Source organism: Dermacentor silvarum, chromosome 2 (genome assembly GCF_013339745.2).
Source record: "Dermacentor silvarum isolate Dsil-2018 chromosome 2, BIME_Dsil_1.4, whole genome shotgun sequence".
NCBI classification, from domain to species: domain Eukaryota; kingdom Metazoa; phylum Arthropoda; class Arachnida; order Ixodida; family Ixodidae; genus Dermacentor; species Dermacentor silvarum.
The window spans coordinates 191,523,481-191,550,190 of record NC_051155.1 but is presented as its reverse complement, the minus strand read 5'-3'; the positions used below and the strand labels follow the sequence as shown (position 1 = coordinate 191,550,190).

General features: G+C 44.6%; 1 protein-coding gene across 2 annotated transcripts in view; it reads right to left on the bottom strand.

Annotated features, from left to right (window-relative positions):
- LOC119440626 (protein 5NUC) overlaps positions 1-23,892 on the bottom strand; it is a 31,536-nt gene extending 7,644 nt beyond the window's left edge. Inside the window, exons 1-5 of one of the 2 annotated variants that reach the window (XM_037705521.2) lie at positions 23,715-23,892; positions 15,456-15,542; positions 12,006-12,373; positions 8,359-8,496; positions 5,290-5,515 (exon numbers count right to left, since the gene is read on the bottom strand). In XM_037705521.2, coding sequence (XP_037561449.1) covers positions 5,290-5,515; positions 8,359-8,496; positions 12,006-12,239 — 598 coding nt within the window. In that variant the 5' untranslated portion in view covers positions 12,240-12,373; positions 15,456-15,542; positions 23,715-23,892. The remainder of the gene's footprint in view (positions 1-5,289; positions 5,516-8,358; positions 8,497-12,005; positions 12,374-15,455; positions 15,543-23,714) is intronic. The other variant, XM_049662069.1, reaches the window with a different exon arrangement.
- Positions 23,893-26,710: the final 2,818 nt, after the last annotated feature.

The following is a 26,710-nucleotide window of genomic DNA, read 5'->3' as shown; positions in this document are numbered from 1 at the left end:
GTTTCACTTCATGTCCAATTACTTCGGGAGTGCTGCAGGGTTCTGTCTACCGCCCTCTTCTATACTTAATTTATAACTACCTCACAAATGTAGTTCAATCATCTATTAGGCTATATGCTGACGACAGCGAAATTTAACGCGTAATATTTTCTGACGCCGATCCTACAGCACTTCAGTCTGACCTTAACGCTATCACTAACTGGTGCAATGCATGGCAAATGCGTTTGAATGCTAAAACGTGTAAAGTAATCAGATTTCCTGAAAATCGACCACTTAATTGTAACCCTTCTCTCTATGACATTGGTGGTTCTGGGTTAGACGAAGTAACCGCCTATTAGTACCTATAGGATTTCACATAACTGGTAACCTTTCTTGGCAAAATCATGTTAACTATATTGTTAATCATGATGATCGCATGTTAGGTTATTTACGCCGGAACTTTTCGAGGGCACCGTCGTCTCTTAAATTAACAAATGAAACCTGTAAGGCCTAAGCCTGAATATGCACGTGCTTTGCGAACTCCTAGTTAATAATTTTGTTATGTGAAAGCATCAAATGGCCCATTGAACGAAAACGCCGGAATCTGTAACCAGCTAAACGGCATCTACAAGTCCACTGGCTGCGACGCAACGTAACGAGCGCGTCTCGAGACTCAGCACAGCCGGCGAAACGGTGTTGCGTGAGGGGAGAGGGCATCAACGCGACATGTCACCAGCGCAACTCGACGGAGCAGATACGGCGACGCGACGCCGCGGGGCGAGATGGGTTGTTGTGTGCATGCCACCGTCTCGCCCTCGGAAGCCGGCGCGCGGTCCATATATATATATATATATATATATATATATATATCACCCCACTGGGCTTAGCTGAGGCGCGCGCCTGCCGGCCTTGGTGGCCGCTGCTGCTTCCTCGGTCTCTCCTCGCGCAGAATGTCGGTGGCATGCGGCGTTGGCACAGCAGGCTGCTGCTGCTTGCTGACTCGGGCAGCACGTACCGTTATGGTAAACTGCTCGTAGCGCAAAACTCGAAGAGCCATTCCGCGGCGTTCAAATGGACATTATTCTTTCGCATTCACAACTGATAAGAAGTGCTTAGGTGTCCTCCGATTCCTTTTATTAATCAACTAGAATCGGCGCAAAACCGTAGTGCGCGTTTCATTTTTGTCAATTTATTGCCGCTTTTTCCACTGTCTCATTAATGAAACTCATCTTGCAGCTTCCCGACCTCTCTTTGCGCAGTAAAATGTCCCGGTTATCAATGTTCCAGAAGATCTTTCATAATGCACTCTTCAAGAATGAACTTCTCAGTGAGCCAACTTATCTGTTGTGTCGTACTAAACACCACCATAAGGTTGCCGTCCCTTTTTCGCCGCACTGGTTTGTATTAGAATACAATCAGAATACATCTTTAAAGCAACAACAGAATGTATAGCATATATACCGCCAAGGGCACTTGCCAGCTACGCGAGTGATAATTAACTAAGCCGTACGTGCACAGTCATGGCTTGGCTAGGCACGTGCACAGCTGGCAGGTGATCAGAAAGCATTTGATAAACTAACGGTAAACAGTAACGCTGTACTAATAACAATAATACTAATAATAAAATAATACTAGCAAAGCTATATTAATAATTCTCTAATAACAAGAAGCAGCGAAGCAGCGGTACAGTGGCTGTGCAGAAGGTGAAGTTTCAAATATATACAGATCAAAATTAGTAATAAAAGTAAGCAAGTAATACAACCAATGTAAAAATAAACAAACGGACCGCAATATAGCTTTTACACAGCAGTTTACGACCTGGAACATGACAGAAATTCACAATTTTGTGTGATACCATGCAATAAATCAATTTCTAAGATACATTGTATGTTTCGCTCTTCAGAGCCGCAGAAAATAAAAACACAGGATAAAAGACTGGGTTCTACTTGTTAAAATTTGTGTGAGTCACAAATATGTCAACAACGTATTGATCAATTTTGTAAAATAGCAAAGTTCAAGATATCAGCTGTCTGACATTAGATGCGTTAGTTATACGAGTAACCAGTTACCAGCTCTGATCTCGTGGACAGCGACAGCCTACATAAGCACCTCTTCATTACAATGGCTCCGGGAGGGAAGCTTGGCCATCCTGGTGACTCACGGATAGGTTAGAATGAGGGGGTCGTAATGCGGCTTAATCGGCTGATATGAACGGTCTCGGGACTGCGATGCCTCAGGCAAAGGTGTTTTTGTAGAACCCGGCGAAGGACTACACAGGAAGAGCGGTTGATGAGCAAACATGGCGTTTTTATAGAACAACAGGGACGATGACGATGATGCAGCAGCGCACCCAGGATCTCTGCCAGGGGGAGAGGGGGGGGGGGGGGTTGATAGTTTGCCAATACCATCTAAACAGCACTAATTTCGATTTCTTCACGGGAAATTGTCAAAAAATGCGCTTTTTGCGAGTGTGCAGACGATTGCGCGTCTTACATCTTAGTTGCAGTACTAAATGCGCAAGGAAAGAAAAGGGGTTAAACAAAAGAGGCGGTTAAGTCGGCCTCAGGGGGGGGGGGGGGGGTTACAACCCCCGAATCCCCCCCTCCCCCCCCCCCCCCCCCCCCGTCGGTGCGCCACTGCGATGATGATAGCAGGTGAGTGAGGAAGAAGTTTCTACACACTCCCCGCCGCGACATGAAGGATTATTTTCGGATTCTTGGAAAAGAGACAGCCCGGTTACACCAGATAAAAACGATCGTGAAATTCAAGCAGGCCAAATATGGGAAGGAAACCTCTCACGGGAGGCGTTATTCACTGGATCGTGTAAATTCGCATTGTGACCGGTATGCGCCAGGATCTGGGCCCTGCCCTTGTTGTCTTACCGAATACACCAGTTGTGCTTTGTTTCGTAGTGTCAATTCTGGTGCACACACGTAGTGGTGTTAGACGATGGTGCTCAACGTTGAACATCAGTAGCTGGCGCTTATTATTCTGTGGTCGTAGCTTAATCTTCCTTGAAACAGCGGGAGCGTCGTCAGGAGAAGCGCAGCCTCGACAAAGCAGTCGGCGATACGGACACCTTGTTCCGTCTTTGCAGTGCTTTGATTTTGCGCAGATGATAACCGGTCTCAGATGCATCGTTCTCCTTGCTTTTCTGAATATCTGCGGCAGTAGCAGTCCTAATGGTTGGACGTTGGTTGTTTGTGCCATGTAGGGTTCTTTGAGGGTTAAATAGTGACAGCGGGAGATAGGGCTGTGGGCAGACGCTCTTCTACGTTGATTTCGCAGTGACGATGGGCATCCTGTTGTCGGCACCGGTACTGTCTGGAATTCATTTCGCTTCAGTTCATGCATGCGCCTTCGTGGTCATCAATACAATGAGTATGCTTTCCCTTGCCTGGACGACACCGTGACTCTTCAGTGAAAATGAGGTTTTCGTGAACTCCTGCACTGTTCATCAGAGACGTTGTCGAACCGCGTCTTGCTATTTGAACCGTTCGCATGTCCTGCACACTGTACAAAGGCTCTTTCGGTATTCCTGTGGCTACAGGAGCTACTTCTTGTTCATCCTTGTGCTTTCGACGCGTCTCTAAAGTCCAGGATGATGACATCAGTGGATAGCTGTCTTCGGTTCTGTCATATATGTCTCTAACCATGTTATTACTGATTTTATACGCGACAATTTTGTCTTCAGTTGGTACTTCCGTGTCATTCAAGATTTTTCTCCTCATGCAGTTCTTCCTTTTACCTTCTTTAATGTGGTCATGGCTTGCAACTGCGGTCTTACTATCTTTTACCAGTTGTAGTTTTTGCAACGCTTCAAGGCACAAGAGTAATAAGATGCTCTTTCCGCTTCCAGAGGTCTGTGACATGTTTTCACTGTTTACACTCTGTCTCATCTCAATAGCAAGGGTGAGTTTAGACTTCAGCGTAACCAATTTATCCATGTAGTCTACCTGAATAGTATATTCTTGCTATATGTCACCGTCAGAGATCAGTACGTCGATCTTTTCGTCTAGAAAACGAAGCTTCTCCTGAAGCATTTCGAGCCGAATGCTCATGAGGTGAAGTTGAGCCGTTGTGGCCTCACTGAGCGCCGTGTCGAAATCGTCGAAAATGAAGCTTATCGCCGCTCTCATAAGTTCCCTATCCATGATCAGCTCGGCCTCCTTGTAGAAAGCGACTGTCGGTGCGTGGATGGGGGCCGTCGGTAGCTTTGACTCCGCTCTTCCTAGGGCATCCATGCGTGGGCTCGTCGTCAGTAGGTCCTGGGAGCTGTTCGGTTGTTGATTAATACAGATCCCGGGTTTCACGGCACCATTTTGTAGAAACCCGCGAAGGACCACACAGGAAGGGCGGTCGATGAGCAAACATGGCGTTTTTATGAAACAACAGTGACGATGACGATGATAATAGGAGGTGAGCGAGGAAGCAGTTTTTACAGGTGTCAAAGGTTCAACTACGTAGGTGACAAGAGAGGTGCCAGTAGAGACCGTGATAGCACACGAGAAGTTTGGCACATCTCTTTCATTTCATCTGTTAAATTTGTCACTCAAGTTGTCGATTGACGCGGTGTTAAATAGCGAAGCATGCCTTGATGACCCCGTGCGAGTTGAATATCAGCCCCTCCTCCGATAAGCTGCTGCTGTATCATGGGCCCAGCGCTTCAGTGCAGCGCGCTGACTTTAGCAGATCACCCCCATACTTCCCTGAGCAAAATATATGATCCAGGGATCCCGCAATAAGTCCGATTTCCTTCTTCGACCATGAATGTAACTTGAAATTGTGGACTGCAATCCAATTGAGTCGTCAATTTCCGTTTGTGGGCCTGAACGAGGAATAAATTCAGTGTTTTCGGTTCGCCTGTGGTCCGTATACTTTTGCTCGCGGGTCATCGTGCAAGGTGCTTGATGCGCATGTATAAAGATTTTTAACGAAGATGCTACAACGCAGATATTATTGATAAAGCTTTTTTTTTTTTTCACGCCTAATAGCGACCACAAAATTTGTGCAATCTGATATAGCATTCACTTGTGCTGCTTAAGGCTGGATTCTAAAAGTGGGGAATAAAGAATGATTATGCATATTAATTCAGGGTTAGCTACCTGATGAAAAATTTGTGCAATTATGCAACTAATGCCAGCCCATAAATATACTAAAAAGAAGAAAAAAAAACGTGCTGATAAATTCGAATTACGCTATCTATATAGCACAGGCGGCAGTAAAGACAATACTGAAGGGTAACAAGAAACAAAGAACTGCTTAAAAGCTGCTCCAACACTTTCTTACTTCTGGCGTGTTGTCACTCACCTGGATTTGAAAGTACTGCTGTTTCATGAAGCACTGCTCCAACAATTCCAACTTTTGTGCCATTTATTGTGATGGTGACAGATTTTGGTAGGCTGATGTTCTTCAAGACATCCTCATTCGAAAAATCAGCGTTGGTGTTGACCACATTGACGTTAGCGTTCTGCATAGCTCTCAAGAATGGTGCAAGGCCTTTCGGTCCATCGTCAAACTCATGATTCCCTAGACACTGTATTTATCCAAACAGAAGCGATGCTTAGGAAAACATTGAATTATTGTTTATTGTTTATCGAAGCCCCATCGTTGCTGTTCTACTTTCATGCAATGTTTCCGTTGGTCTCAAATCACCAGAGATATAAGGTTCAGATCAGTAACTCACATACTATAACGTTATGCATATTAAAGAAGCAGCTACGGAAGTTAGCTTTAGGATGTGATGTCAGTCACGTAGCCAAGATTTTTGTCGGAAGAGTGAAGGGGGAGGCGGGCAAGCCTCCACACAGACACATACACGGGGCAACACGTGTGTGTGTGTGTGCGTGTGTGCGTGTGCGTGTGTGTGTGTGTCTGTGTGTGTGTGCGTGTGCAGGTGTGTGCGTGTGTGTGTATCTCTCTCTCTCTCTCTGTGTGTGTGTGTGTGTGTGTGTGTGTGTGTGTGTGTGTGTGTGTGGTGTGCGTGTGTGTTGCGCGTGTGCGTGTGCGTGTGCGTGTGCGTGCGCGTGCGCGTGCGCGTGTGCGTGTGCGTGTGCGTGTGTGTGTGTGTGTGTGTGTGTGTGTGTGTGTGTGTGTGTGTGTGTGTGTGTGTGTGTGTGTGTGTGTCACCGCGGTACGCGGTGGCTCAATTTGTCAGACCACTGCTTAATGCGACGGCGTGGGTTTGTGCCCCACCTGCGGCCAGTTTTAACGCGACAGCACTGGCGTTCATGGCGGAGAAAATCATGGCCGAACCACCCCGATCACGCAAATGAATAAATTTTCTCAACGTAATATCTGTCAGAAAAATCGTAAAGTACGAGTTAACCACAACCTACAGGCATGATAGCGTTGGTTCTTAATTTGAACATACGAGAAAACATAATTCTGTTACGAGGACATTCTGTTACGAGACAGCACGTAGCAGAAAGCTGTCGCAGTGCGGTAACGTACTCATTAATGTCTTTACCAGGTAGCTGAACGCGCCTACCGAAATGGTGCCGTTCGGCCACAACATTGCTTGCTGTCGTGAAATGAGCATGCAGCTAGAGCTATATACGACTGCGATGTCGTACGACGATGCTTCAGGCGTATGTCCGCAATGCTCTTGCTCTTGCTGTTTGTTGATACCTTATCACTAGCAGTTAGCTCACCGGGCTTATACCCCTGACACACGGGCAAAAGTAGTCCTTTGCAGGAAACCCATTTTGTTACTCCGAAGGACCCTTTGCAGAAAGGTTTCGCGCCGATGACACACGGCACCACACTAACTTCTTTATGTGGTTTCTGAGATAAACACTACCAAAAAAAAGGAAAAAGCGTTGCTTGTGAAAGCAGCGAGAGAAAACATTTACAAAAAGCTGCGCATGTAGGTTACATTTAGTGGTTGTAGAACCTAAAAACATTTTTTTTTTCATATTTTGATGGCTTATAATGCGCATATTCGTAATTCAACATGGCGGCGTGGTGTGAGCGTTTGAGAGTATCTTTACTGTTTGACAAATCGCATTACCGCTAAATATTAATACATGTTCCAAGGTAAAACAATACTTGCGGGGCACCGTAGTTATGTAACAAGTTTTCGTGTATTGATGAGTTGTGCACGCTGTATGCGAGAGTACACCTTTCCACTCGAAAAGTAGATGCCCGATATTCTTTCCAGCAAAGAAACTTTGCCTGGAGGGAGATATTCCTCTATCGTGTGTCACTGCGCTTGAACGCCTTTCCGGTAGATGTCCCCTTACCTAAAAGACTTTTGAGTGCCCGTGTGTCAGGGTTTTTAGCGTTGTCCGAAGATGGAAGCGGCAGGGTGTAAAATATTCGCTGGCCTTCTACGCCGAGACTATGAAGTAGTAGGGCCTTGCGACGACCCGGCGTGCAGTCTGAGGCACCCGAAGTGAGCAAGAAGTTGTGAAAGATGCGGAGCCATTGCGGCCACGCAACAGCAGGACGGCCAGGGGCGGGCAGGAACGGGGGTGGCGGGGCGAACCCCGAAACGCTCATGATGCATGCAGGAAAGCCGTTCTAGTTCATGTTAATGTTACCCTCATGTTAACCTCACTAGCTCGAGTTAACCTCCCTGCCTCTCTATGCATTCTTTCGCTCTCTCTCTCTAGAAGACACTGATGGAAGAGAGTATGCCAACAGGGACATCGACATTAACTTGTGCGTACTTATTACCGAAGAAAATATGGCAAATTTCTCCAGGGGAACGCACGGCACAAGTGACGTTCTTGCACATGCCGCGTTGACGAAGTCTAGAGGGAGCAACCGACGGCGACTAAAGCGTAAATGGCACCTTGCCTCTCATAACGGCTTTTTGTACTCACATGTAATTGGCGCTTTGTAAGGTCGTTTGAGCACCGCTCTTCGAAACACATATATAGAAGGGCTCGTAACGAGGTACTTGCAGTAAATAGACATTCACTTCAGTGTAAGTTGTCAAAAAACTGTTCATTTAGAGTAGAGTATACTCATTATCAAGAGTGATATTTCAAGTTTTTTCGACGTTGCTGTGACGGAAATGTGCAGCACGTAACCCATGAACAGAATACCATCATAATAATACCTGTGTAACTGTATATAATAACTGTATACAAGATAATAACTAGCAGAGGTAACTGTACCTGTGTAACAAGATAATGAATAACTGTATATAACGGTTATTCTAAATCTTGAATATTCGCTCGTTCTTTATAGACAGGTATGAACATGAGGTACCAACCAATTACATATACTTCTGCAAGCTGAATTTCTTCTAGGTATCGGATCATCTCAACACCAGTTATAAAAGGAAGTATAATTACAATATATGAATTTTTGCCAACGTCCCTTTAACGTCTAACATTACACGAGCAGAGATCAAAATGATATGCTTACCACGTAGTCGTATCGCATTGCCGCCATAACTGCTGAAACTATCTTGTCCTTTAATATGGTGTACCATGGAGTTCCTTGATAGAAGTCTCCACCATTCATAAATAGTGCACCGGGATATTGAGATTTCAGTTCTTTAACCTGCAAGATAGGGGACAGATGCTAGCATTCTAAGCTCGTGGTGATCGAGTAAGTTAGCTTTTAGCCTACAAATAAATAAAACGGTGTGGTTGTAGAGCAACGCCTTTCGCGTTTAAGGTACCCAGATGATATTTTCTGTAAGCAGACAGTCAGCAGGATTTTCAGCTTCTCATAGATATTTGCGAAGAGGAGGGCGAGATCTAAATCTTAAGCTCAGTGTAAAGATATCAGGCATCATGCTACCTTTGACCAGGCGGTCAGAATACGTGGAAACGGTACATCGAAGGTCACAGAGTACAAATGCATTGTAGTATGGTTTAAATAGAAAGCGAATTACGTGGGAAATCAAGAACACGACAATCGAGGTGAAAGGCAAGAGAAACGCCGTTATAGTAAAACATAGAGCATTGTGGAGGTGCAAGTACACATAAGTGCTGGGCGTGTCGAAAAGATCCATGGTTTCCAGAAATTTGGTGCTCTGTTTGAATCGCAAGGGGAAATAGCCTACAAGTTAATCAAATGGTTGTTAGAAGTCTAGCTTGTAAGTTAGTGCTAATAGACATGGTATGAACATCCTTCGAAGTGAGTGACCATGAAAGAAAAATCTGTGACCATGCAGAGTATATCCACAGATTTGGTAACAGTTGGGTCACATACTCTCGGAGTCACGAAGCGCGTGATTCTGTGTGAAAGGAATCCTCTCACCGCCCTTCAAGCATTCGCTCTATGGCCACCACGGTGGAGGAACTCCGCAGGTTCACTGATTATAACGCGCAGCTGTATTCACCTAGTTCTTACAGCGTAAGCTGTTATGGGCTCCTTCCAATAGCCGTTTCGGTTGATGATGTTGTCCGCCGCCGCCGCCACTTGTGTCCATCGCAGCTATCACCAGGAATGAGAAGAAAAGTGCCCAGTTACCGCGGGGGTCGAACCCGGGCCTTCTACGCTGGAGTCGGCGACTCTACCATCTGCGCCACGCCAGCGCTTGCTAGCTATTGCGGAAACATGCCCTATATATGCACGCGTCCTAGCGCGCGAGGAGTCACATTATGTGAGATGCGCGCCGCGTAGTATCGATACGTGCACACCTTGCATTGCAGTTGCATATTATTGCCCCAGGTTGCACTGCCATGTAGCAGTTGCATAGGGAGCGGTACAACGTAGCTAGAGAAGTTTTGAGGAAGGAAAAGAATATTAAGCAGATGTGTGCAAAACTGATAGAATGAAAAAAGAAAAACATCTTTAGGGCATACCTGAATAAATCAAGCAGGCTGGCTACGTGACTATTTCTGAGCGCCCCGTTTCAAAGAGAATGAAAATAAATCATCAGCAGCAGTAGCAGGAGCATCGTATCATCACATGTCACGCGATGTGAGATGCGCACCGCGTAGCGTTGATACGACAAGCTTTAATTCCATTTTTTGTCCCCTTTCATTTTCCCCCTGTGCAGAGTAGCAGGCTAGCGCATGCTCGCTCAGGCCGACCTTTCTGCCTTTCTAATAAATTATCTCTCTCTTTCTCTATCTCTTAATTCCAAGAGTCACGACATGTAGTAGTTGCACCGTACCGTGCCACATATCAAGGAACGTTACATCTGCGCCACGTAGCCTCGATACATGTGATAACTCTTCGGTACACGTTATGGTGCCTCCTCGAACCACTGCTGAAGAAACGAATCGTAAAGCTACGCGCGCGGCTGCAACCAGGCAACGTCGGGCTCAGCAGACCAAGCGAGCAGCACAAGCCGCAGCTCACCGTCGACGACGGGTGGAGAGTTTAGTTCATTCTCGTGAAAACTACGCAAAGAGACTCCGCCGCGAACACCCTTTAGTGTGTGCTGCCGAAAATGGAGCTCCTATACGGAGCCGCTCCTCCAGCTTATGTTGTGACTGTACTGCGGGTGCCGCGCTGGCCTGTGATTTTTTAAAGCGAAGTTTCGTAGCCTCTTCCCCCCTGCTTTGGTGCTCGTTTATAACCTTTATTGACGGCGCAGATGTACGCCGCGCTCCCACAACTTATGGAAGCCGTGTCGCAAGATATATGGTCTTGTCTTAGAAACTCGCTTCAGGGCCCAAGAGAACACACTGATACACACGCACGCACACGCACTCACAAACACCCCAGGAAAGGATTCCCCCCAAATTTTCACACAAGCGCTAACTGCCAACTGTTTATCCGCCATATTGGAAACCCACATATATACGCGATCATCGCGCATACTCGATACCTTATCAAGGCTCCCGTCTACAATGTGCTATCTTATGGCACACTGATTACAATCAAAAAGCTGTACCTCGGAAAGAAAACGGGAGTGTTTCAGTTCTGCATGGGATCTCTGTGACTGCTAATAAAGTATAGACAACATATTGTGCCACTGTCCTCGACTTTATATACAAAGGCAATCAATGTTCAATGAATTGTTGCGACTGACGATTGTCCACTGTCCATATACCGATACTGAAACTCCTTTGTCACCGATCATCGACCCAGAAGGAAGTTAAGGCTCTTTTGTGCTTGTTGAAAACAGCTGGCTTGTATAAACGCCTTCAAGTGATTGGTGCTGTATGTGAAACTGCACGCATTCACCGCTTTCCTGTCTCTATATATTCTTTTTGTTCCTCTGTTCACCTTTCCCATCGTATAGGGTAGACAATAAACAGACGATCTTCTGGTTAAGATCCCTGCTTCCTTTCTTTCTTTTCTATATTTCCCTGGGTCTTCCTAGAGCTGATATGGCTCCTCAAATGGTTTACACCCTATTAATCACACAATATAAAGATAGCGCTGTACATATGTAGCAGGAACCGTTCAAAAGGGGCAATTAACACATCTTTCTACCTAAGCACTGGAGAAACACCGTACTTTTTTGTGTGTTACTGCTGAAATGTGATTTGGTCACGCTAAATAGCGCGAACTGGACACAGCCATGCAGTTGTAATGAGAAACAGGTGTTTTATGCAGGATGACCCAGGTAACTTGTGGAACAATTTAAAAATATGCTAGTGTGACGTTGTTGGACAGAACCAAGGTAATGTTGTTTGCCGTCGCTTGGAGCAAGTCAGACTAAATTATAGATTTCGCGTAATTACGTAATTAGTCATTATTATTAATTAATCTTTCAAATATTATAATCAGAGAAATTTTCAATCAGCAAATTGTAGGCCATCATAAAGAATTCCCGATACATCTTTCAGTTGCTCTATACGAGCTACATAACTGTTTTTTCCAAGTCTGAAAGAAGCCCGCAATAGCACGCGCTTGGCTTTGTTTTGTCTACGCACGGCACTCTGCAACTCATGCGAACGACGGTGCGCATACACTTTTTGTCCCGGAGGTTCAATGCATACACAAAAAAGAGTATTTTCTTTCACGATAGAGGCATGATATATACGCACAATACACTACGTTACCGTTTACAGATATACCGCTACTACACTGGCGCATGGCGCTTTCCTACATGCTAGGTTCCACATTTAACTGCAGCGATCTTCCTTCACGGGTGTACTTACTTTGGCAGCAATCCTGGCGACACCTCCGACGCACTTATTCTTTTTCATATCATCCTCGGGACACACTCCGCCGTATTTTGTGCTCTGCTCGATGTGCGAGTGTATGTCGTTGGTATGCATAATCGTCAGATTCAATTGCGAGGTCACTGTGTCTTCTTTTTTCTCAGATACGCTATGGCACAAGCTATTCAAGAAGAAGAGCACAACAGCAGCAGCAGTGGAGAGTCGCTTCATGGTCGAAGACTCGCGTTTGTGCGTGGTCCTTCAGGCCATGCGGCACGCACAGCGGAGAGCAATGTGTATGCCACGAATGTTAGCCACGTGGTATATATGGCGATTCAGGAGCACTGAAGTTCCCACTGCAAAGACTGAATAAAAAAGGGGAAAAGTCGGAACTCAGAACTGTGAAATGAACATGGAAGTGCAGTTCGCACATTTCTCTTGCTTTCACCACAGTTACCTAATCTTCCACGACCTAGTGATACCGTCAAAATATAGTGCGATAGCGACACTAATTGTACAACAAAACAAAGTGCTTATACAGGCAACATTCTACATTCGAACCAAAGTGGAGTGTTCAGTGCTCTTAGAAAAAAACAAGAGAAACCTTAAATCACAAAGAAGGCTAACATGTACGTGCTGCCTGTCGAGAAACTTCCGAGGACAAAGTTTTCACGGCAGCAGCAGATAGTGCTCTGTGGCAGTGCTGCGGTCGCGAAATCTTGCAGTATGGAAACGTCAAGGTCTTTTGCAGAGCTCTACACGCAGAAAGGTGCATGTCAGCGCCAGCGAGCATAGCGACGTTGAACGATTTCAGGTAGCAGTGCTTTGGCCTGGGATCTTTTACGGCAGATAGCGTACATATAATCATAATCTTTACAAGATGCAAAGTACAATTCGTTCGTTTTTACAGCGAAACTGTATAGCTCTGCCTCCCAATGTGTCTGTGTACATACGCATAAATATATATGAAGCCGAAATAAGTGTGGAAGGATTGCACAAAACAATAATTTATGTAGGTATATTGTGCGAGACAGAGGTATACATATATGCATAAATGCTTGACCGAAAAAACATGCAAGGTTTGTATCGACGTTGTTGGAAATGGCGAATGCAAGCACAGGCTCCACAATCATCTGGGAAAATTATGCAAATCCCATACATATGTTGGAATATATGTGACGCGAAGCTTTAGTGAAGCGGTTAAATAAATGCTTTACAACAAACGGCGATGCGTACAACTGTGTTTATTTCCTTCCCATGCAACGTGTAATCTCATGCAATGGGTGTGTTTATGCACCGCAAAAGTCAGAACTTCTATAACCTTTGTGTTACAATAGCAAGCACGTGTAAATATGCTTGAAACATCTATACCCACTGTGTCACTGTAGCACATGCTCTATCTGGAATGGCACATACACATTCTGGGAGACTGGCCAAGTACGCATGCACACACACAGTTGCACATGCCGAATGGCTAAATCCTATTTAAAATCAGGTACATCAAATACCAAAATAAGACCAAATAAGACCAAATACGCACACCAAAATAATTTCCGATGGAATCGGGACAACACTCGACTTCAGTCAGCCACGAGAACAGGCTGGCTTCCAGAAGGAATATTCTACAATTGATCACGTCCATGCCATCAATCCGGTAATTGAGAAATTTACGGAGTACAATAAACCTCTCTAGGTGGCTTTCATAGATTATGAAAAGGCATTTGATTCAATAGAGATATCAGCAGTCATGGAGCCATCAAATAATCAAGGAGTACCGGAGGCATACGTGAATATCTTGGAAAATATCTACAAATATTCGACAACTACCTTGCTTGTCTACAAGAAAAGTAGAAATTACTTATCAAGAAAGGAGTCAGGCAAGGAGATACAATGCATGCGGTGCTATTCTCTGCATGCTTAGAAATATTCAAGCTATTATACTGGGAAGGCTTAGGAGTGAGGATCAACGCCGAATAGCTCAACAACTTTCTGTTTGCAGATGACATTGTCCTATTCAGCAACACTGAGGATGAATTGCAACAAACGACTGAATACCTAAACCAAGGAGGTGTAAAAGTACGGTTGAAGATTAATATACAGAAGACAAAAGTAATGTTCAATAGCCTAGCTGGCAAGAGAACAAGAATTCATGATCGCCAGTCAGCCTCAAGAGTCTGTGCAGGACTATGCTTATCTAGGTCAATTAAACACATAGGAACCTGATCATGCGAAGGATATTTACAGAAGAATAAAAATGTGTTGGAGTACACATGCCAGGTTCGACTGGGAGCTTCGCACTGCCGTTGAAAATAAATTTGTGCAATCATTGCATTCTATATGCCAGTGCTAACATGTCGGGTAGGACTGCATTCCGTCGGACACCTTCAAAATTAATATCTAGAAACATGGTGCAGTCCTCAGAATTCGTTCCAAGTGGATACGCCCTGCGAACTCACCGACTATATTTGGTAGATTGAAATATGTGCCGTGAAGTAATCAATGGAAATTTTAATTAGCGGAACTTTGTTAATTATTCAATTAGGCATTTTGATTTCTCGCAGAAGTAGTGGTCGTGTCATCCAGTAATTTAGACCAAGGGTAGAATTCCGCTATTTGCCACGGGCCGTTTTTTTTTATTTTGTGCAGCTAAAAAACACACCCTGTATAAGATAATTTATATATATATATATATATATATATATATATATATATCTTAAGAAGCCAACAAACAATGACACCAAGGACAACATCGGGGAAATTACTTGTACTTACTAATTGAATTAACGAACTGATTAATTAATGGAAATGAAAATGGATGAAAAAAACCACTGTTCGCAGGTGGGGAACGATCCCACGTCTTCGCATTACGTGTGCGATGCTCTTACCATTGAGCTACCGCGGAGCCATTCTCCCATCCACTTTCTGGGGTATTTATGTCTTCCAACTAGAACTAACCCTGGGAGTGTTAGCCAACGCCACCACTTACAAACCATGACGGCGCATGTGGAACATCCTTTCTCCCGCAGGCTTCACGAGCACGTGATCTTTTTGGGTGATGGCAAATGGTCAATAAACCCACATATGCTACATGAAGGCATCAATCCTGCCGGATTCGAGCCCTCGTTATGTAACGAACGAGAACAATATATATATATATATATATATATGGTGAAGAAATGATGAATGCCAAACCCCGGGCAAAGAGGCAAGGAACGCTTCGCTTCATAAGCGATGTACTACGCTGAGATTTTATCGATATTGTTTTAGTCACAGAGGAGCCAAGATATGTTGCGTGCATTGGGGATCCATCTAAATAATCCAGTAGTCCTGCATCAAACTTGAATAAAAGGAGAAACAACACATGAAGTGGGTGATCACATTTTAAAACATAAATTGTTGTTGCGGACGACCAACGACCCGCACACTATATACTATATGTATACACACCTTTCCGCTTGCTCTTTAGTTACGCTGAAAGTCTTCTCTCAGAATGTGGATATCACGTATAAGAGACACCAGAAGTGCACCACATACCTGAAAAGCCACATGCTTTAGACTTCTGTGCAAGAGTGAGCCTTCTTTCGCAGATGAAGTTTTTGACCTTTTAAACAGCTGTATTTAATACCGATTTTTTTATTAGGTGACATTCAATAATTGTTTATATTTACACAAGTACACACTTCGAAATACCCTGAGAATTAAAAATCGAATAAACGGCAAAAGGCATCTACCAAACGTTTTCCGTTCTTATATATATATATATATATGTGTGTGTGTGTGTGTGTGTGTGTGTGTGTGTGTGTGTGTGTGGTGTGTGTGTGTGTGTGTGTGTGTGTGTGTGTGTGTGTGTGTGTGTGTGTGTGTGTGTGTGTGTGTGTGTGTGTGTGTGTGTGCGTGCGTGCGTGCGTGCGTGCGTGCGTGCGTGCGTGCGTGCGTGCGTGCGTGTGTGCGTGCGTGCGTGCGTGCGTGCGTGTGTGCGTGCGTGCGTGTGTGTGTGTGTGTGTGTGTGTGTGTGTGTGTGTGTGTGTGTGTGTGTGTGTGTGTGTGTGTGTGTGTGTGTGTGTGTGTGTGTGTGTGTGTGTGTGTGTGTGTGTGTGTGTGTGTGTGTGTGTGTGTGTGTGTGTGTGTGTGTGTGAACACCAAAAAATTTGAACTGTATTATAGTTTTCAAGATACGAGAATGCAACCCTCAACTTAAAGTTCATATGAAAACTCCGCGCTAGTTACTTTCCGGTCAAGAATGCTATGTCACTTTCATTGCGCGCGTGCCGTTCATAACCGGGAGGCGCACACGCAACGTTACAAAAAAAAATATCGCGCGGAAACAATCGACAATAATTATCAATATAAGCGAATAGCCAAACACTCCTAAAAACTATTCGCTTTATATTTAAAGAATGGTGCGCTTAATGACGTATGTTTGTTACAGTGAGGATATTTAGGTAGCGTTTGTTGTTTCATTGGGTAATTCCGAAGAAAATAGCCGTTGATCAGCACATCTGGGACGCGACTGCCGTCCTCCTCTCCCACCACCGGAGCCCTTTACCGCTGCTGCCACAAGGGAACAGGGCGCCGAGAAAATAAGAGGGCTGTCGCTCCACTACAGCATCCATAAAAAAAAAAAAGAAGCATAGGCGTCTAAACCATCTGACGCCAAAAAAGATCAAGACCGACAGCACGTGAGTCAACATGCGCGAGAGCGCGTGCCCTTTACATTGGTGCTGTCGTATCAAAACTCCAACCGCCAACCACGAAAACGGGCGAAATAGACAGATAAATGTATTCGCTTTAAAAGCTATATCGTTTTAAAAGGGCACGCTGGCGAGATGACGATTATTGTTTGGATACAAGATAAGCCCAAAAGGCTAGACACTTTTCTTGGAATGATGTATTGACGTACACAAGCGCTCGAACGCGTCAACTCGTATTTATTAAGATTTCATAACTCATTAGCGCATTGCTTCATGCCCGTGCTGTGCATTTGCGCTTATGTTGAGTGAGCAACCCCTTACCGTGCACTCCTTGGCCTAAATAAATATTTGCTTGCCTTCTAGTGAATGCTCTAGAAATGTACTCTGCGTCCGTGGTATAATACACATTTCAATGTCAGTTACTTGCGAACCCGTTTGTGAATAATTTCACTGTTTCTGTGGCAATGAGCGGTTTCAGCTTCTGCGGTAACCTAGTTTGGTTTAGAAATTGAATAGTACTAATATTTATTTTTCATTCATAACCGATATCGAGAAAAGCGATAGCAACCAACGTAGTACAATGTTTTTGTTTAACTTTATCATAAAAATACACAGCCCATAAGTAGAGGATGAAGAACAGTGTGCAATTAACGCATGAACTTTACTATAAACAGCGGACCGATTTAAGGGGTGTAATTTTACAAGTATACAGATTATACAAATAATCTCTTATGTTTCCCCAGGATAGCAGAATTCTGTGCTTTTATTTGTACGTTATATAAAGAAATGGCAGGAAATTTAGGTCTGTCTTTCGCATTTGTTTATAAAGATCACTATTATGTGTAACAAACACTAATTTCAAGAACATTACGCTAATTATATGTTTACAAAGAGTAGTACAATCTTATTGCACTAACTTTTACAGAAACGTTTAGCTATGGCACATAATATGGTCTTTAAAGATCAAGGCGCGAAATACCCATATGCGAAAATCGGCATTTTATATCAGAAACTGAAATCAAATTTGAAAATCTGAAAAAGTATTTCAAGTGTTTCAAATATGAAAATTTTAGGTGCGAATGTGACCATTACTTCCTATACCTACTTCCTTAAGTGGAAATACAGCACTTGAGCGCAGCTAGATCATGGTAAAATTTGAAACACAATGGGTCATCTTTTGTGACTCTAAGGCAGCTCTTCACAGTATCAAGTCAGCCTTACATCACAGAACTTACGAGCAGATGATATCCGATATCAGGGAAGTACATCACCATGCTCTGGAAACAGTGCACAGCATAGTCTTCCAGTGGATTCCTGCTCACTGTGGCATCGTCGGCAACGACATTGCTGACAGGGCTGCCCGATCTGCCCACGAAGACACCCAGACGCGTCCAATACCTTTGGCGAGGACAGGATGCTGCCAGGGAACTTCGTCTGCTTGCACGCAAAAAGTCACAAGCTTTATGGAGTTCAAGTGCCTTCAATTGCCGATTATACAAGTTGGACCCCTTGCTACGGCTACAACTGCCTTTCCCGCGGCGAAGCAACCTTGCTGCTGCCGCTTGTAGCTGGCAGTGGCATTCACGAACGCTTACTCGTATCGTATGGGAATGACCGAAAGCCCGATGTGCGACTCCTGTAGTTGCGAGGAAATTATCGAGTACCTGCGAGGAAGTAATCGAGTATCTGTCCTCGCTACGACGTACAACGACCCTCTCTCAGGACAACTTTAAACCGACTGGACTCGAGACCGTTATCTGAGTCAAAGATACTCGAACCGTGGCTACACCCGTCACTGGCACAAAAAGCGATTCGTGCACTAGTACACCACTTGAAGTGCAGCGGTTTAAATAGTGTCCCTGTTTATCATCCCATGTGTACTCAGTACTCACTCTCTCCATACTCAGTACTCACGCTCCCGACTCTGGCACATGCGGAGGTGACTAATACTGTAGGTAGTCTAGAGATGCAAGATCTACAAAATAATTTTATTGTCATAAGCACATCTCCTGCTTCAAGATGGCGTTCATTGTTCTTGTCTTATGTTGAGTATGACATACACCTACATCGAAAGCCCGTTGCGCAAACAAGACTTCATGCGAGCCAACTGTGACACGCCCGCATCTGCCACAAGTAGGTTTTATTAAATATCAAAGTGATTCACCAAAGCAAACGTTGAACAATGGTCGCAATCATTCACAATACAAAAAAAAAAAAAACTTCCGCGCCTTGACATGCTTCACTGCAAAGGACTTATAAGAGTATGTGGTGATGCTGTCAGAACACGATATAAATGTCATGGCGGCCACATAGCAAAGCCCTAGCCGAGAGAGAGAGCGAAGGAAGGAAGGAAAGGCCGGGAGATTAGCTATATTTTGTCCAGTTTGTTACCCTACCTTTTGGAGGACACGGGGAAGTGAAACAAAAAGAAGAAAACTTGAGTCCAGGTCAATCACACGCGTTAGACAAGGTACACCGTATCTACATTCGGGCACTATAGTCTGCCGCCTTCCTGTACTCTAGAAGAGCTCTTGTGGCTTTCTGGGCTGATGAGCTTGGGGGCCAGGCTTCCAAGGCCTTTGCTTCTGTAAAAGGCAGACTGTCCAGTCTCATCAAGGCACACTGCAGATCCTGGAGTTGTTTGTCGAAGCGAGAACAGCAACACAGTAGATGATCGATGATCTATTCACATCTGCGCTTAGCGCACATGGGTGAGCCAGCCATTCATTCCAATGCGATAGCTGTATGAGCTAGTGAAGGCTATTCCCATCCATAGCCAAAACACAGCAGTGTTGTGTCACGTCGTGAAGTATTTTATTGCGATAGCAATTATATGGTCACTCCAGGTGCATTTCTGCCGTGGCGTCACCTTGATATAAAATTGTCGCCGTGCGCCGTATGCTGCATCTGTGAATGAAAGCCTGCGAGGGTGAGCCGGCGATTGCGGCTCAATCTCGCGCACGCAAGGGAGGAAGCGCGCAGTCTTCCGTCGCGCGCAAGGCTCCGGGGGAGGGCAGGGGGGGGGGGGGTGTTCTATTCGCTCTGCTCTATTTTGAAAGCCATCTGCGTTGGGGACACAGTCCGCCGTGCGCTGTGTTTTTGCGGCTTAGTTCGCACTGATGCGAGACGCAGCACGAAGGTCAATTCGCTCAAGCGTTTTAGACTCCAGCGTTTTGACAGCGAACTTCCGCGGTCATCGAGTGAGATGCATTCATGTTTGCTTGTGCGTGTGACACCATGCTTGTTCATTTAGTTAGTATTTCTATTTTTACAAGTTTATACGACCGGTAAAACTACTATCCTTACTTCGTATACGAGTAGCTGTCCACTAATTTGCTATCGCAATGGATGCTTCGCCTTTCGGGCGAAACTGCGAGTTAAAAAAAAATTGGCGACTGTTGTTCACAAGATGGATCGAGGTTACATAAGCGACGGTGGGCGTTTTTCAGAGCGGGCCAATGACTCAACGTGATAATACGCGCGAGATGGCGAAGCCCTCTTGCAGTGTCTACTCTTGATAAAGGTATACGGAGTGTCGGTGCACCAGCGGTGCTCCAGCATATGGGGCAGCGTCATCGATGCGGTGGTTACGAACGATGCCACAATGTCCCGGAAGCCACTGAAAGATTATATCATATACTGTATAAGCAACTGAATGGCAAATTTCGTTGATTTGGGACACCACTTGGTCGTAATTTCCACGTCATAATTTTCCCACGTTTTGACGGGCTGCCTTAGAGTCGCAGAACATTGACCATTTGTAAGGGGGCTCTTTTTCAATATAATTGCACAGGCGGTTTTATGAGCGGCGAATTCGGAACCCGTAGATGTCGTCATGTGCGAAATCTTGAAATCGATGACGACCGATCGAGATGGCATCACAGAGGCCCTCGCCCATCGAACTTCCCGAGATGGAACCATCCGTGTAAAAATAAATTCGGTTCGCGTACGAAGTATATGTAATAATTACAACACTGCACAAATTACTTTTAAAGACTTTAAGACAGTTGTACACGGATCCTAGGCCTGTCAACCAAGAATCCGGGTACCAGTACGTACCACTGGTCGAAAACTACGGCGCACAAACTAACTAGTCTGGGCAGCATCAAACACACCCTATCTGTAAGTGAGGCTGATGCTAGTGAAAACCGTAAAACGCTTCAGCAGTGTCGCCAATGCTGATGTCACGTGATAATAACTTCACAGTTATTTACTATGTGTTAGCTGGAACCGGCGCCCACGTATTTACAAAAACGCCCATATACGAGCATTTGGTCAAAAACAGTAAGTGCTGTGCATTCGTGGTGGCGGGCGTAGTATTAGTGATCGCGATCACAAAAGACTTTGTGAATTACGCTCCATATCGATGTACAATTGCTATTACCACACCATCGCAAGCACCGATTCTGCCACTTTAACGCGTTACCAACATTGCCGCTTGATAGCAGCACAATGGACACAGGCCTGACCACGTTCACAGAAACCTGAAGAAAATTAGTGCGTTTTAAAACAAACTTTTATTTCAGAAAACACAAAGCAAGCACAGAGAGTAAACACAAAGGAACGGTAGCGGACAAGCCACAAAAGCCCAGCCCCGTAGGGAAACACATTTATTAGATAGGATATCTCTCAACAGGGTTTGGAAGGAAAGCTTCCCGGCAGAGGATATTTAACGCTCTCTAAGGCCGCTGTATAGTTTCACATTGAGAACAGGATGAAATCAATGTAAAAATAGAAGAAAGTAGCGAGCACCGCCCAGCGGCCCATAGAGGTGCAAGATGTTTGGTTTAAGCCACCGTCCATGTAAGCTGCATCTTTCGAAGGAGTTCTCAGAGGTCGAAGGAACGCTCGGTATGAAAGTAGTGAGACAGTCTGTCGCTGCATAGCTCAGACGTGAAATACAGCCTTCGGAGGACAGGCAGACATCTGAAAAGTCTCTAAACACAGCAAAATACCGTATCGCAGAGTATAGTTTAGTTGAGGATGCGGAAAAGCGGGGAGGAGGGGATGCACACATGCCTTGCTCGCGTGTTTTTCAGGTCTCGAACGCTTGAACGGTCACTTGAGGCCGACGCTTACGTGCTCGATGACGTGCACGTAAAGTGGAAATATAACCTTTGAGTTGTTTTGAAACATTAGTTTTTCTGACGCAGGAGTCTCCTTAGGCATCCGTAGACATTTTATTTCTGCCATTCCACATTATAGCTGGACAAGTCTGCTTGCCTTTTCAACGAGTTTCTTAATATTTCTGATGACGTTTGATGCATTAAAGTATGCTTCGTCGTGTTCGTGTGAACTCTTCGTTCCGGAAGTTTAACCAAACATATATGGGTACGGAACCAATCGAAATATTGATATAACGAGTCAAATATCCTGCTATCCCATTCTGCTATAAAATAGAAAGCATTTATTCAAAACGAGGAAGTATTTTTCGAATACTTTCTTATAGTATTGGATAATGCACGTGCACCTAAAAATGAATGAACAGCTAACTTTGAAACAAGACAGCGTTAGCCATCGACTTTACAAGCGAGGTAAAGGATTTACAAGAGAGTGGGAAACGTAAAGAGCAACGTGAAAGGGTAGGTTTTAAAAATGACACGCAGAAAACTAAAGTGATGTTCAATAGCCTTATTGATATCGTGATCATTTTAGTGATTGTTTTCGTGATAGGCGCATTAAGCTTCCCGAGACTGTGTAGGACTGACTGACACTCCGCGAATTGCCGTGGAGTGTCAGTCAGTGGCAGTGACTACTTCTTTTAGTGGAGGTCATGTAACGTGCAGAACAGTGGTCTATACTGGAGTAACAGAATGGATGCCAAGGGAGATAAGCGCAGTCGAGAGTATACCCGAGGGTGGTGCTATGAGATTACGAAATTTGCGGGCATATTGACGGAGTCTGCTGACGCTAGCCGCTCTAATTGAGAAGTGGTCCTTCATGAGAAGGGAAATGTTGTCGCTGTAGTGGGCAACCCTTAAAGGAGCACGGCTTAGCGCCAAAAAGAAGAGTGTCATCCATGGTGTTCCCAGGTGGTCTGCCTCCCAAGTACTGTCCTAGCCCAATGCTGCAATTGAAAATTGATGAGAGAAATGTGCGGTCTACATTGCACACAAATAGGCCGATGACGGTGGTGGTGAACCTACGGTTGAGTCGTAACTTGGACTGACCGCAAAAGCGTTTGAATGCAGCAAACAACGGACCTGTGGTGTGCTATCACGTACATACAGTCAACTGCTGCCATATTATTAAATTCGCCTCCGTGTTAGCTCTGAATGGCTGACGGGGCGACTATGTACCCCGTCTGATTCGCTAAAAAGGCCAAAGAACATCGCGTCGCTTTCACAGCCGTATATCAGCGAGAGTACAACCGACCATGATTGTGGCGATTAGCAGAATCTAAACTCAAAAGTAAGACCAGGCATCGTCACTGGAAGTCTTAAACAATTGTGTTCGCGGCTAAGTTATTCATTCTCCGTTACAGACGAGAACGATAACTTCACGGGCTGTCACTGCTGTAAAAATGCTTTCTTGGAGCATTTGGAGCTGTGAAACAAACCGTTGATTCTATTCATCCCAGGTGCTAAAATTGTGGTAACGCGATAGTGTAATGAAGTCGCGGCTCCTCTTGAAACGATGGAAAACTAGGCTTGATTGTGTTTGTTAGCTATTTGATATGGTTTCTGCCATGTATACATGCTTCCAGTTTAGGCGTCTTTCTTCAAATCTCTTAGGCAGCCCATGAGATAGCGCAATTTTATTACTGCTGGAATGCATGTTCAGGAGTGCTAGTGCGCGCTCCTAAGGAGTATAGATTGTACACGACGCCTTTAAAACTTTTTTATCGTACTTCTCTCTTCCTCAGCTGGCGTCATTACTTTGCTCGGGAACTTCAACTTCTTTAAAGCATTGATCCGTTAGTGATACCTACATTAGGCAAATGCACGTAGGCTTATTTGGAAATATAATTCTAAATAAGCTAAAAACACGATTTCTATATACAAAATGTCCGTACCTTGTCTGCAGAGCTGATGCTTCGTGACGGACACCAAAAAATTCGCAGAGCAGTCGATCAAAGACGCAGTTGCCAGTATCCGTGAAAAATTCTTCGTTTCTCAGAAGAAGCAAGGTTGTTATAATAACGTTATCATCCAGTATGCAATGCTTGTCAGAAGGCACTGCGTTGCGTATATGAGTGGCCTACACACAGTGAACGAGTCCGCCTTTTCGAGCCATTTAAATATGTGAGAATCGATTTCCCAAAGAGCCAGCCTTCGTGCACTAAATGCACTTTGAAGTCGTTTGTTGCTATTTTCACGTTTGTAGTGACGACATACATTTACTGAGAACTGACACCCTATCAGCTTACAGATGCGTTTTCGCTCTCCTTCCGAAGCTGTACACGGGCCATAGAGACGTAAGCTATACCTGACGCCATTTTTGCCCTTATGTGCGCTCAATGCAGATGGGGTGAGACTGTCGATCAGCTCCTCTGCCATTGTTCCCGGTACGAGGAAAAACGCCCCACAGTCTGTCTTGAGCGAACTGGACGATCGGCCTTTTACCGAAGGAAAGGTCCTGGAAGCCTGTCCTCTCCGTCGCACGAGCATTTCTGCCGTACCTGAAGTATTCAACAGATTTGAATGCCCGACTGAATTGAAATTAAATGAATTCTGGGGTTTTACGTGCCAAAACCACGATTTGATTATGAGGCACGCCGTAGTTGGTGACTCCGGATTAAGTTTGACCGCCTGGGGCATCTTTAACGTGCCCCCAATGCACACGGGCTTTATTGCATTTCGCCCTCATCTAAATGCGGCTGCCGCGGCCGAGGATTTGATCCCGCGACCTCATGCTTAGCAGCGCAACACCATAGCCACTTAGACACCGCGGCGGGCACTGTCCAACCGTATACGTGCTGTGTTTGAGAACAATTTGAGCGAGTTGGGTAGTTTCGTCTTAAGTAACAAGAACGATACACACACATACACACACAAACCAACGCTAACTTTTATCAAAACGGGATGCTATAGCTACGCAAAATCAGCTTTGCACTAGTGGTTGATGCGCTTTGATGGACACAATTTCTCCCAACAATTGGAGTCATCAAACGTATAACTAACAAATGCTTCTTAATTAACGTTGTTTTTTGCTGTCACGTTTATGTTTATTTATTTATACTGTTGATCCCATGAGGGATCATAACAGAAGGGCATGTACATAGTTGTCTTACAATATAACAATAACAATTAGCACAATAGTTAGCTTAATATAATAATTATGGGGTTTTACGTGCCAAAGCCAGTTCTGATTATGAGGCACGCCGTAGTGGAGGACTCCGGAAATTTGGACCACCTGGGGTTATTTAACGTGCACCTAAATCTAAGTACACGGGAGTTTTCGCATTTCGCCCCCATCGAAATGCGGCCGCCGTGGCCGGGATTCGATCCCGCGACCTCGTGTTCAGCAGCCCAACGCCATAGCCACTGACCAACCACGGCGGGTAATATTTAGCTTGCACAATACATTGACAATTAGCAAAGACAAGCAATATGGCTGGCAGAAATAATAAAGCAATACATCGTATTAAAAAATGAACGAGAGTAATCAAAAAGGGACACACTTGATATTCATTATCAAATTTGACCCTCAGTGACATAATTTTCCATGAGTCAGTGGCGTACTTTATATATATATTTCAGGAGAAAAAATTACGAAAGTTACAAGTATTATTTCATTTTAAAACTTTGTTTTTTATCTTCTTGCACTAAAAGTTGCTTTCGCCTGTTTCGGACAGAATTTATTGTCTTTGTGTAAAGTGAAAATCTTGTCATGACTAGTGCATACGCATACTGTGCACGAAATTATTTCCGCCCGTTTCATAACTATCCTGAATTAACATCTGTGTGCAGTTTAATTCACGGTCACGTAAGTGTAGACAGACAGATCCCATATGCGCGATCCGACAGTCTTAATTTCTTAAGAAATATAAACACAGCTGCTTCCTCGGCCAGTCAATGCATACAGACTTTCTTTATTCGAATATTTAGTCATTCTTCATTTAATATATGTGTTATAGTTAAACGCTAATTTGAAATTTTCCACTTATCACTCTCTTTTCATACTATCTTTATCAATCACTTTTGTATTTACTTTCTTGAACCCTCACACTTCCCGATTTATAACCGATCCCCAAGGATGGGCTGCGCCACTTCACTAATGGTACATTCGACAGGTCACTTTCAGGCGCTCTTGAGAGCTCTCATGGTGAGGTTTACATTCGGCTGGTCAAAATCAAGCGCTCAACCTATTCGCCTAGTTCATTTATTCCTGCTCACATCACTCGGAGGTGCTCTCACTTTCAAGCTGGGACTGCGACCGAGATCACACAGAATCTCAATCACGTGGTTACTCCCATTACTCTTGGAGCAGCTGAAGGTTCGGCTCGAGCAGTGTTTCTCTGGCTACAATTTTTAGGGGGCTATGCATCGCTACAAACCGAGTTGGAGCGCGGCAGGAACTTGTCGAATGTGCTGTAAAAACAACCAACCAACACAGAGCATGGTTATATCTATAGTGCAGCAAAATGGTCAATCGGACTAGTTGGTTTATTTGACCTTGAAAACTGTTTAAGCCAAACGATTGGCAACGCATAATAGATACAACAGAACGAGGCATTTACTCGGAACTGAAACATTTATTGAAAGGGAGCACGAATGTACGCACAAAAAAGGGAAGTGATCGCGCATGCGCAGCAAAACGTTTAAATAAATATCTCAGTTGCGAATAAGCGCCTTGTCCTGATGTTTCTATTCTGCACTGTCTACCGTTGCGCTTATAAGTTTTCAAGATACAATATCTGTGACCTGTGTACTGGCGTAGTACATGCTCGGTATGAGTCGCGAGGTGCCAAATCTGTTTGCCGATTTTCAATGTTTAAAAAAAATTATGGGGGTTTTACATGACAACACCACGATCTGATTATGAGGCACGCCGTGTTGGGGGACTCCG